A 12,444-nucleotide genomic window follows, 5' to 3' on the forward strand; every position below is an offset into this window, starting at 1 on the left:
GGGATCACAGACTGAAAAGGAAAGAAAACTGTGCCATTTGTAAATGAGAAAATAAACTATTTATCCAAAGCCCACTGGGCTGAATTGATAATACCTATCACCATACACCCAGCACCAGACATCCTAGAATAAGGTAATATGACCCAGTAGCTGAAGCAGAGGCCAGGGATCTCAGGGTTATAATTTCAAGGTTTGAGTACAGCACAGTATATTCTTATCTAGAACAGTCTTGCAAAACAGTCTCATTTTCATTTCTCTGTCAGTAGCACTCCTAAATCCATTCAAGTGATTATCAACAATAGTATGATAAGCTGTTTGCACAGTCTAAATACTGTTATGTTTACCTCTGTGACAGGTTCTAAGAGAAGTGACATCACAGAAATACTCAGTCTTAAATATTAAATCTCTACCATGCCTCTATTAGAGACAGAGGTATACATAACAGACATTGTGAAGAGACTATTCATCACCTAAACTTTTGCCCTAGTAGCTAAATAATAAGTTCTCAACTCTTGCAAGGGATGGAGATACAGTTATTAAGAAGTTTCAAAGGTTGATTAAGCTATAGGACAGAGAACTCAAACCCTCCAGCAGCTCCGAAGAAACAACTGATATAAGCACTACGCATTTCAAAAATGTTAACGTCTGTACAAACAGACGGATATCAGTGTGGTTGTTTCTTGTTTTGCCATGTGTAAAACGAGATGGTGATGGGAAAATGGATCCCAGGTTACAGCAGTCAGCTCTAAAACACAGACCACTCCTCCTCTGGTCAGTGCCACTACCAGCACGGCTGACATAGAACAGAGGACTCTACTTCATACATACTCACCGGCACCCCACTCCTGGAAGGCACATCACATCAACTGCTTGTGTTGTACCTATTCTACAAGTATACTGAACTTCGGTCGTCAGAACTACCACCAAAAAACCACTCCAAATACAGAACCTATTTAATATTTCAAAAGGAGAGGAAATAAGATAGAATTTGCTGAGAAGGATGGGGAGGCAGGGGGACATAAAAGCATAAAATGAAAGCAATATTTTATCTTCCATACTTCTAAGACTTTCCAAGAATACTCAGCTGCAAAAGAAAGACTACTCCGCATCTTGGCACGATGAATGCCATACAGGGCATATTAATAGAAGAGTAAAATTCAGGATGGAAAAATTGGGTTTAGAATTTGAAAAATTATCAAGCTTTTCTTCCCACACACCCTCCAACTTTTCCTTAGCCACCTACTAAAAGACAAGATAACCCTGCCCTGGGAGTCTTTGTGAGTGGAATCACTAGCAAGGATAGTATTATTATTATTATTTAAAAAAACCCCACCACAAGGTAGGAGGGCTCCGACAAGCCCTTTGTTGTACTCACAATCTTCAGTCCTGACTGGGGCGCGCCTGAAGAAGGAGTGAGGAGTTGCTTAGCTATGGCTTCCCTCTGGGTCAAGCTGCTTGCACTCAACACTGTACGAGATCCATCTTCATTAATGACCATGGAGGCCCCAGGATGAACCTTTGGGCCATTTATGACAGCCTGCCTCAGCTCTTTGACATTCCAGGGAGTGACTGGCTGAGGATAAGTCAGTTTGGTAGCAAATACCTAGACAGGAGGGAGAAGAGTCAAGAAATAACAAGTTGTTCAACTTTGGCTTAAAACAGTACTAAGCCACTGAGAAAACAGTGTCAAATATTAACCCATACAATGTAAACATAAATTACTTAAAGCTCTTGGTTGCATGTCCTCCTCCATCTACTGTCATGCCAAATAAATACACTTCTGTTTCAAAATCCTCTACCATAAGAATAGAAACAATATCCTTTTTACGATTTTCTACTGCAGTAGAAAAGGAAAACTCTATCAGCTATTAAAAAAAGAAAGCATGACTTTAGATTCTGCAAACAAACCAACAAATACAGAGAAAAAGTGCATTATCACCAGGTCCACTATTTGCAGATTGGCAAGCAGAAAAGATGATATAATGAAAAGCTCAAATTCAGGCTTGGTGTCATCTCTTTGTGGTTAAAAATCATTAGGGATGAATGAAGTTGGTGATGTTATTATGGCCTTTTCTTAAAGGCTGCCATAGCTGTACAAAGACCACAAGAGAAACTGGATCTACTTATAAAATTTGCTCCAATTCATAATCCCAGAAAGAAAGTACAGCTTTTTCTTTTTTTTGTTTTTAATCCTCTTTCCCAGATGTGGTGTTCAGTATAACGGTAAGAATTTCCTGCTCTTCAATGCTCCTTCTTTATTAACACACAGTAGTAACATACAGCTATGACACATTGGGGAGGAAAGAGTCCAGATAAGTCAGAAAATCTCTACATTTTAAACTACTTGCTATGTAGCTGAAAGTGTTACAGTGTAGTTCAGTCCCCAGCTGCACCAAAAAGAAACACTCCTTTATTTATTCTTACCATAGGAATGCCAATCTCATTGGTACCAATGTACATATCGGGGCAAATGACTGATCGAGCAGCAAAATCCACACGCTTTCCCATCATGTGCTTGCGGAACAGTCCTTCCTTTTTTTCTAATAGCTTTGAAAACAGAAGTTAAGTTAATGATTAAAATGTGAAAGCATGCAACATCAGACAGATTCTCTAGGTATTACAGTGATGAGTATCATGAAAATGCCTACATACTAATCACAGATATTTCACTTTCTTCTTATTCCATCAAATTCTCTTTTTTTACCTGTCTGTGACACACGAAGTCCAGAGTATCTAAGATTCTGCCTGCTACCCACCTGACGAATACCAGGGTATTTTTCTGTCATTAGTTTGTCCATGTCACTATCAAATACAATGTTAACATGGCTCTGAAGACGAATCCAAGCGTTGTATAGCTTATCTGCAAGGGTCTGTCCTGGAATCATTGTTAGGACAGAATGGTCCAGAGGTTCATTATTCTCTCCTGTCTCCTACAGAAACAGAAATTAGAAACGTGGACTTAACAAAAAAATACCTTTTATTTACTAGGCTGAAGTTATAGTATTAAATAGCAAATGAAACACTGGCCACTATTTTGCACCTCATTGAAGACACTTTTTTTTAGGGGAAAAAAAAAAAACTTTACATTGTTAATGCTTTTTAACTTTTGAATTATTACAACCAAGTGTCTCAGAGAAGTCTGCTTGTCAGGCTTTAGAAACTGACTTGGATGGGAGGTCTCCAAACACCACAGCTACATATACCAGTGGGATTTTAAAAGATGATTGCTAATCAATCATCTCCTGGTAAGTGACAGTCCTCTTTCCAAATTAGATGTTACTGATGAGTCAGTCTATCCTACAAATCACTGTGCTATCAGAAAGTCCTATTCTTAGATAAAAATAATGTAAATTCAAGAGCTTTTATCACCTACATCACTTTATTTTCACAGTCTAAAAGTTGGTATAGCAGTCACATCTGAAATGCATTAACCTTCTGCCAAATGTTTTAAGAACATATCTCCACCTAGTGGCTAAATTCTGAGTAACTAAAAATATTTTCAAAATGTTTTACACTTAAGATGTAAATCAAGTTCAGCTGAAACTAAGTCCAGTATCAAAGAACCCTCAATAATACAATTCATGAACAAATATGAAGAGAGACATGGTGACATGCATTATTATTTACCACTATATGACCATGTGAACTGGTCGGCAGCAAACAAGCTTTGTTACTAATTAATGTTATTTGTGAATTTTTTGGTTCTATTTAGACATCAATGGTCAAAAATAACCACGATCACAATTGACTCTACTAGGCTTAGAAGATAAAGTGGCTTTTTTCCGCCCATCATTTTTCATTCAATGAGATGCTGGAAAAGTTTTATTGTGAACTGTTTGTGCTTCCTCCAGTAAGAGGAGCCCATTACGTCTCATATACAGTAATCTAATACAAAAAGCATGACTAAAGGAGTCTGCATGAAATATTTTTCCCTTTGCACCAGGTGGGTGAGCAGAAAGAGGCATGAGAGGGAAAAAAAAAAAAAAAAAAAAAGCTATGGAGAACATCTCCAATGGCACATACTCCATTTTGCCCAGGCAAAAACTGTTATTGGAACAGTTTAAACAGGAGCCCACCTGAGTTCAACTCACATATCCAAAAAGCAAAGAATAAAGTAATGAGCAATTCTTACTGTTTGGGTTTCTTCTTCTGCGATTTTTATTGGCTGACATTGTTCTTTTGCCATGAGAACCAAGAGCTTCCGTATCATTTTGGCATCTTTCATGACAGCCTGCAAGTTCACAGTCTGACCATTTGTAAACAGTCGGTCTCCAACACGATTTATGGGACGATACCTAGAGCAGATAAAAATTACTTTAGAATATTAAAGCCACTGAAAAGTACCATGATAAACCTCAAACATTCTAAGCAAAGTCCTCAAAGCATGAAAAATAATCCCTATAAACTAACTGTAAGCATTTAAAAATTCATATATTATACTGGGACAGTCATAAAAGAGGAATGATTCCTTAACAAAAAATTCTACCCATACTATACGATTATAATATTCTATAATAACTTAAAATACTAATACTAAAATACATTTTTTAAATAATTAGTATTTTAGTCCTTTAACAAACTTATTTGAAGTTACAATAAAACTTATCATCAGTTACTGCTGTGATTTTTATTATTTATTTTTTTTACCACTCAACTGACACTTCAGCAGACCAGTGTCTGTACTACAGGTGTTTGCATCTCCAACTCCTGCAAAAAGTATGTGCTAAACCCCATGATTTCTACAAAAGTTTTTTTGGGGAAATTTTACCTTGAAGGTGGAACCACAAGTAGATCTAAAAAAAACATGTCTGGACTGAATCCTGAACTTTCATGGGGATCCATCCCAGGGAAGAGATAACGCAAAAAGAAACCTAAAAATATACAATAGAAAAGATAAAACTCATTATCACTGCTATTGTTTGGGTATCCAAACCCCGAGATGCATTTGGGCAATCAAGTCGAAAGAATCTGCTAAGTTAAACACTAGCAAGCTTCTTTAAAATAAAAACATTTAGGCATATTTTAGAAAGAATTGCCATTGTTCTTTTTGGTCATACACATAATTTTTTAGAAACAACTCTGAACAGAAATATAGAGTATAGCAAAAGAAAAAAGCAAAACAGCAGGAAGAAACAGTTTCGAGCTACTAGCTGTTACTGACACATGAAACTGTTTTGGTTTTTCCTGGCAACTGCAGACGGATTCAGAGCACAGGGAACTCAAAAGAAGAGACCACTAAATACATTCTCAGTCTTTAACTAATGTAACTGTGGGGAATACTAGGTGCGGCACCATACAAACATCAAATTCTCTGTAAACAACAATCGTGATTTGTGGGGAGCCATAATTTGAGAATAGTTGATCAAACTATTCATTGAATCCAGCTCTCTGCATTCACTAGCTACCAGTCCTCCTGTCACAAAATCTATCTTGCAGCCAGAAGCCCTTAAGGCAAAAGGCAAAGATTTGGCAAGGTGTTCATACAGGAACAGTTGCAACCTTTGCCCCTTAAGTGATACAGAAAACAAAGTAATGTTGCTCTTAACAACCATTACCTTCATTCTTCCACAGAGCCAGGATGTATTCCTTGGCAGTCATCGGTGTCAGGTATCCTCTCTTCCCTAACTGGCTTTCATCAATAGCTGGAAAATAAATAAATAAAAACCATAATAATTAAAAAATAATTTTAAAAAAATAAATCACAAGATACTATGTTGAAAGTTGGGTTTTTTGCTTACAATGGTAAGTTCTTCCAGCTCAGAGAAGGAATGGAAATACTGGCTAACATCTACATTAGAATTATCATTGAAATGTTTGCTTTGGGAATATGAAATTAACTAAAGAAAGAGCGTTCCCAGTATGAAAAAATAAGCCATTTCGGTGATTAATGGATATTAATACAAGTAATTGAAACAAAACTCAACTTTAACATAAAGTGTATGCTTTATTTGATTAATGGTGAGCTGGACCCCTTCTTCAAATGATCTCATCCACTGACCAAAACACAAATCAAGAGTCAACCTGCAGCTGGAAAACACAGAAGTAGGATTCAAGTATCACCAGTGAGATCAAAGTTCCCATGAAATACCCAACTGGATGAGACAATAGCAATAGTCAGCAATCCATCTATATTATACTAGGCTAGCTGTATTTCAGCAGGGAAGAAAAACACGTGGTTTTGCTACTGAAAAGCAGAAAGATCATTTTTTAAAACAAACCAACCAACCTCCCTCCTCCCCGCCCCCCCCCCCCCCCCCCCCAAGATTTTAGGTCTCAATTACCACCTCTCTTGCAGGTCAGCCCCTTGTGTCCCAGGGAAGCCAGAGTACATGACTTGATGAAAAGCAATTCTCCCAAGACCTCAGGTAAGGTTTCCTACTCTTCTTTTGGCTAAGGTCCAGAAATCCAGATTTTTCCACACTGAAACTTCAATTCCCCCTTCCTTCACATAAAAACCCCTTTCATCCCTTAAACACGAATGCATCAATGCCAAGGTTAAAAGTACTCCCTCCAGGATTCAATACAATGAGCAACTGTGACACAAGCTAGGCAGAACGTACATAACTGTATAGCCCATCCTATTTCAGAAGGTGTAATACTTCACTGGAATTAAAGTCATCAAGCGGTGTTACAGCCTTGGTCTTTGAACACTGAGAGGAGGAATGTATTTCTTACTCATACTTTAGCTGTGAATGTTAACAGAGACTGCGAGAATATGGCTAGTTTTGAAGCTTTTTGTGGGAAGGCAAGGTATTCCAAATCTGGCAACTCAGACTTTCCAGATCAACTATTTTCTTCACTAGCACAACGAAACACATTCCCAGACTTTGAACAGTCCTAAAGGGGCTCAAATAAAAAGCCCAAAGTAGTACCCTACAATTTAATGGAGTGAAATCACAGTTGTCACTCAAAAGTAGTAATGCTGGGATATGCAAACTTTCCTGCCTTTGTTGAATGTGTTATGAATAGGATGCTAAATGTGTTATGGATAGGATGTTAAAGCAGAGATCTGACCTTTCTACTTTAAAACCCTTCACTGATGTTGCGCTTCTTTAGTCACAACTCCAGAGATTTAATCTAGTATTTAAACCACAGACCAGCAAATGGAAAAAGCTCTCTATATAAATCTTTTCTAAGGGTTAAATAGCCCACATCCTGTGTAAAGGATCAAGGATACCACAAGACAAAAAAATAAGTTTAAAGTGATCCAAACATTGGGTTAATTAAGACTGGAAAGTGTCACCTACTTTCTTTTCTGTCCTTTCTTCTTTAAGAGGAAATTCTTCCATAAGACTTAGGATTACCTGATTTCCCTTCTGAAATAAGGTTGGTCATTTTCCCTCTAGCTGATTTTTTATCTAGTCTCTCTATTTTAAAAATCTAGCAGAAAATCATCTACCTGCCAAAAATGAAACTCCCAAAACCACATTAGAGTTGACATAGATTGTGCTTTTGTACTTCTTTTCCTGACATACAGGCACTCAAAGCTGCAAAAGCACAGAGGGCTTGCAAATAGAGAAATTTAATGGAGTTGGGTACTCCCTTACTGCTGAGCTTATTGTTTTATTTAATTTTTTTATAAATGAGTCACGAGTGCATAGTCACTGCTAGGAATCTGTGCACCTTAAATACAGGAAAATAAGTGCAAACGTATTTGAGTAGAAGACAAAAATTTTACCTGCTGGCTCATCCAGAATGCCTTCCTCCCCTGATTTATGGTGCACTGTAGAAGGATAGGTTACTGTCAGCTTGCTATTATGCTCCTTTCGCACCAGTGATCTTCTAGATCTTAAAGGAAAAAAAAAAGAAAACCGGGAAAGGCAGATAAAAGTTGATACAAATGCTCACAAAATTTAACTTTACACCAGCTATTTACTTCCTCATGTAGTTAAACTTACTTGCAGTTTGGGCATTTCTTTGAACTCATCTGTGCTTTCCAGAACTGTGTAATCAGTTTATTTTTACACTCACACACATTTTTGACCTGATAAAGAAAAAATAAGAAAAAAACCCAAACCTTAAATATAATGAAAATCATAAAAATAAATTAAAAACATTTGACATGAAGAGTTCATTAAACACTATACAATTAACTTTAACCATCAACACAAACATTATTAGTATCAATGCACACACATCCTTCTATTGATTTAATTCATGCCTTGATCCCTAGTGTTCTGCCATCATCCTCCCATATTTGCTGGAAACGTACACCCCCTCAATGCTCACCACCCTCCTTTTTAATTTTATTTCATCAATAGTCTTCATTTTTCAAGTCAGTACTGAATTTTAAAGCTTTTCTCTAATGATGATTTAAGAAGGTAGAAGATTGATAAAAATCACCTTTTTTTGACTGCTCATGAATGTATGATTTACAAAGTGCTCAAGGTTAGTTTTGAAACAAGTGATTAAGGAATTAACTTGGCTTATAAACAAATCTGCTCTAAGATGTTAGACCTTTAAATATCTTCTTCACTAATATTTTCCTTAGCTAACAAAGTACATTAAACTGCATTTAAATGGAAATAAGAATTCAATTACATAACTCTAAAAATTTCACTGTAAGTAAATCTGCAAATATGCTGTATGCACGAGTTCTCAAAAATGTTCTGCAGCTCAAAACAGCTGGAGCATCATACAGAGAAGTATCAACATCTGTAGGTAATGTACTGACAGCAGTATCACATTATTTTTATATGACATTGCTATTTTAAGAGGACAAAACCTGAGATCCCAGGAGAAGTACTGATTGTACTTACATTTGAACACTGATCTCTTACTTGATAACTTCCTAATATTTCCTGAACATGGTGATTTAACTCTTCTTCAATTTCTGAGCCTGTTGCATCTGCACATTGCTCTAAAAACTAAGAGAAAAGAATAAAAGAAATTGGGACAGCTCTATAGTCGCAGGACTATCAACTCAAAAAGGACTGGAGAAATACACAGTACTTGCCCTGTTCAGAATGACTTCAAGATCATGGACGGCATGTAGCAACCCTTTCTCCAGAACCTTCAGCTGACTTAAGAGTAAGTGAACCACAGCTCGAGCACATGTCAGCATGTGACAATTTAAACAAGAACCCCGAATTAGAAGGTATAATTTCTGGAAAAAAAAGGCAAAAAAAAAGTTATCCTAGTGGATTTACTAGCTTGCACAGTAAGCAAGTAGATAGGTTTGTTTGAACTTAAATAAAATGCTACTATAATTGGAAAATTAGACTAATCGTTCATAAAAATAGGACTGAAAAAATTTCTTTCAACCACACAAACTCATATGCAAAGCATGATCTGTAGACAAACTATCTGCAGTCTGTCTACATAACAGATACCGGAAAAGCTTGTCATATCTACAGCAACTCTGGGACCAAGGCTGCTCTTACGTAGCACTGTGATTACAGCTTCTAACAGCTTGTCCCACGAAGGACAATATGGTACCCAAAACTCTACACTAGTAAAATGAAAAGTTCTGGTCACAAGTACTACCAGTGTCTCTCAAGATTCTTCATCCAACCACATTCTTCTCAAACTTCGGGAAAATATCAGTGTTTTTTTATTATTCAGTGTATCTCTGCACACAATTTGCTCTAGCTGCACACAGCACGAGTGGCCTGAAGGCTAGGAATTACTGCTGCATGATTGTATTCCTTGGTCAAATACAAGTATTTTACTTCAAAGCTAGGACAAGACTAGAAGTGGGACGGACCTCATCTAACTTCAGTCATCTGAAAGTGAGGTTTTTAGTCTCAATTAATAGCCTATGCAGGAGCCAGCTACTGTAAATGGGGAGATCGGCACCTCAGGAGGGAAATTCATCACAGCTCAGGTTCCTGTTATAGGCTAGATGAATCTTCCTCTGCAAATAGCCCAACTCCTCAGACTCCAGAAAGAGCTAAAAAGTACAATCTGATTACGCATCTAACTTTCAGAAGACCAAAATAAGGCAAATCCTATCCTTACAGCCAGGAATCCTTTTATATTTAAAAGATGACCCTTTGAAAAAACACCCACGTGAAGCACTTCGAGGAAATGTTCAGTTTTACCATCACCAGCAGCTTTCAAAACAAGCTTGTAACACCTGTCCTGACCGATGCACACCAAGTCAAATCTCTGCTCTACATTAGGTTCCTACATATCACATAAATGCAACAGTTGTAAAGCTATGAGAAGCACGTGTCTGACTTCCAGTGGCAAGAAATCTTCTCAACAGGCTTGTTTTAATTAAAAAGACTGATGGATTTCTATACAGCTTAGCATTTTTCAACGCTCTGCTGCCACCAAACTTGCAACACTATATTCTTCCATATATTTGGCACATATGTGATGTCACACAGCATCTTACTAGATGGGTTGTTGGGTTCTATCCACATTGATCCAGGTTTCTAGAATAAATTATTCTGGAATAAGAGGGCCTACTAAGAATGGACAACAGAGCTTTTCGGAGCAAAACCAAGGCCTGAAACTCCAAGAAGCACTTGGAGATCTTCGGGCAAAAGTAGGCAGCTGTTCATATAAGTTTATACTTGTTGTTTAAAGGCAATAACTAATAATTTTTACTGTGCCATCCATTTAATTAACGCATGAGACCCTACAGTCAGTTATATAATTCAGTGATCAACATTCCCCCTCTCTTCTTTGTCAATATTAGTAAAGTATTAGTTACAACAAAATGTGTATTCTGTAGAAGTCTGAGTCTATCTGTATTGAACTATCATGACACAACAAACTTTTTCTACTACACTTGCTGTTTTTACACTTAAACTTAGAAAGAAAACAGATGTCGGCACCTTTTCTCTTTTCAAAGACTACAAACTATGTGACAGCTTGAGCACCATTGCCCATTTCACCAGCAAGACAATAATTAAGCATACATACATCAAAAAACAGAGGGTTGTAGACAGTCAGAGGCAGTTCTATATGGCCAAAATGACCAGGACAGTTGCTGAAGTTCTGTATGCAAGTTGCACACACTTCTTTGGAGTCTGGAGGTCCTAAAGCCAAGTCGTACAGTCCATTAATGGCTGGATTCCCTGTATTATCCAAATACTGAGGATTTGTTATGGGTTTTACACTCAGTTTCCTGAAGTTGAAAGAAAAGAACAAAAATCAGTGGCAGCAAACAGCCACACGATATGCACTTGAATGGTACAACTAGCACTGACATTTAGTATCTGTACAATTGGTTTTTATTGATTAAAACATCTTTTTGAAGGTACTTTGTGCATGCAATGGGAATTTCTGTATCACTGATTTCATTGTCTGCGTGCAATCATTCATATCACAGCAAATATTTCTTACATCTTTAGCCATTCTATTAAGGAGTCAAGTACTTTTGTCTGTGTGTCCTCTCAAGCAGTGGGAGAGGTATAAAACCAACACAAACACCTAGACAATGACAGCTGCACGTCCTTGACTACACACAGTGCTAACGTCACACCAACGCTAAAGAAATGCTGACAGCTCTCTAGAACTCCAGGAGAAGTTCTACCTGCTGGAAAAAGCCACACAAAACCCTCTGCAACAAAGATACACTGGTGATAAAATATCTGAACGTTTTCCCCACGCTGAAAGCGGAAAAGTCTCTTCTGTGCCACACACTCAGGATCAGATGCCAGGCCGCATTTCCAGGATTCTGCCCACCAAGGAACATGCCCAACCTTACCAGCACAGGGCTTCTCCAGGCTCTGACAGGCTCTGCTGGCGCTGAGGTGAAGGGGGTGGGGGGAAGCCAACACACCCCCCTCAGGGGAGTCCCCTCAAGAGAGGCACAACCTTCGCCCTCACAACGTGAGTTTATGCCGCACCCTGTGCCTCTGCCCCTGGCAGCACATGGCCATGCTCCCCCCGACTCCATTGCCAGCGAGGGGCTCTCCTGACAGGACCGGGGCCGCCCCCCTGCCTCCTCACAGACCCTTTCCCCCAACCTCCCTCAGTCGCACCCAAGGAATCACCCCCGGCTCCCACAGCCCTTCCCCAATCTCCTCCAAGACCTCCAGCGGCCCCAGGACACGCAATGGGTCTGAGAGCCCCACAGAGAGTCCAGCAGCCCCCCCAACGCTCAGCGACCGGAGGACACTCAGTTGCCGCCATCCCAGCGGCTGGTGAGGGCCACGGCGCAGCCGGACTACATTTCCCAGCAGGCGGCGCGCTTACAGCCCGCCGAGGCCTGCCGGCGTTCTGGCGCGGGGCACGCCGGGAGTTGTAGTCCTCAACAGCAGCCCGAAGGGAGGCGAACCCACCGCCTGCCATGCATCCTCACCTGATCTCCTCGGCCGTGTACATCCCGAAGGAGACCCCGACCAGCCGCCGCCACGGCACCACCTTCGGCGGCCTCATGGTGAACAAGCGAGTCTGCCCCGGCCGACACTTCGACCACTCTCTGCAGCCGAAGCTGCTGCGCCGCGGAAAGCACCACGCGCTCCCGGCGGCGGGAGGGCAGGCGGG

The 12,444-nt window shown here is 39.4% G+C and overlaps 1 protein-coding gene across 2 annotated transcripts in view; it reads right to left on the reverse strand.

Moving 5' to 3' along the window:
• The window catches only part of POLR1A (RNA polymerase I subunit A), a 36,959-nt gene extending 24,520 nt beyond the window's left edge, over positions 1 to 12,439 (reverse strand). Inside the window, exons 1-12 of one of the 2 annotated variants that reach the window (XM_049794394.1) lie at positions 12,260 to 12,439; positions 10,876 to 11,080; positions 8,957 to 9,106; positions 8,760 to 8,867; positions 7,899 to 7,984; positions 7,679 to 7,788; positions 5,556 to 5,642; positions 4,769 to 4,871; positions 4,133 to 4,295; positions 2,757 to 2,930; positions 2,425 to 2,547; positions 1,376 to 1,603 (exon numbers count right to left, since the gene is read on the reverse strand). In XM_049794394.1, coding sequence (XP_049650351.1) covers positions 1,376 to 1,603; positions 2,425 to 2,547; positions 2,757 to 2,930; positions 4,133 to 4,295; positions 4,769 to 4,871; positions 5,556 to 5,642; positions 7,679 to 7,788; positions 7,899 to 7,984; positions 8,760 to 8,867; positions 8,957 to 9,106; positions 10,876 to 11,080; positions 12,260 to 12,336 — 1,614 coding nt within the window. In that variant the 5' untranslated portion in view covers positions 12,337 to 12,439. The remainder of the gene's footprint in view (positions 1 to 1,375; positions 1,604 to 2,424; positions 2,548 to 2,756; positions 2,931 to 4,132; positions 4,296 to 4,768; positions 4,872 to 5,555; positions 5,643 to 7,678; positions 7,789 to 7,898; positions 7,985 to 8,759; positions 8,868 to 8,956; positions 9,107 to 10,875; positions 11,081 to 12,259) is intronic. The other variant, XM_049794403.1, reaches the window with a different exon arrangement.
• Positions 12,440 to 12,444: the final 5 nt, after the last annotated feature.

This window comes from Accipiter gentilis, chromosome 3 (assembly GCF_929443795.1).
Source record: "Accipiter gentilis chromosome 3, bAccGen1.1, whole genome shotgun sequence".
Taxonomy (NCBI): domain Eukaryota; kingdom Metazoa; phylum Chordata; class Aves; order Accipitriformes; family Accipitridae; genus Astur; species Astur gentilis.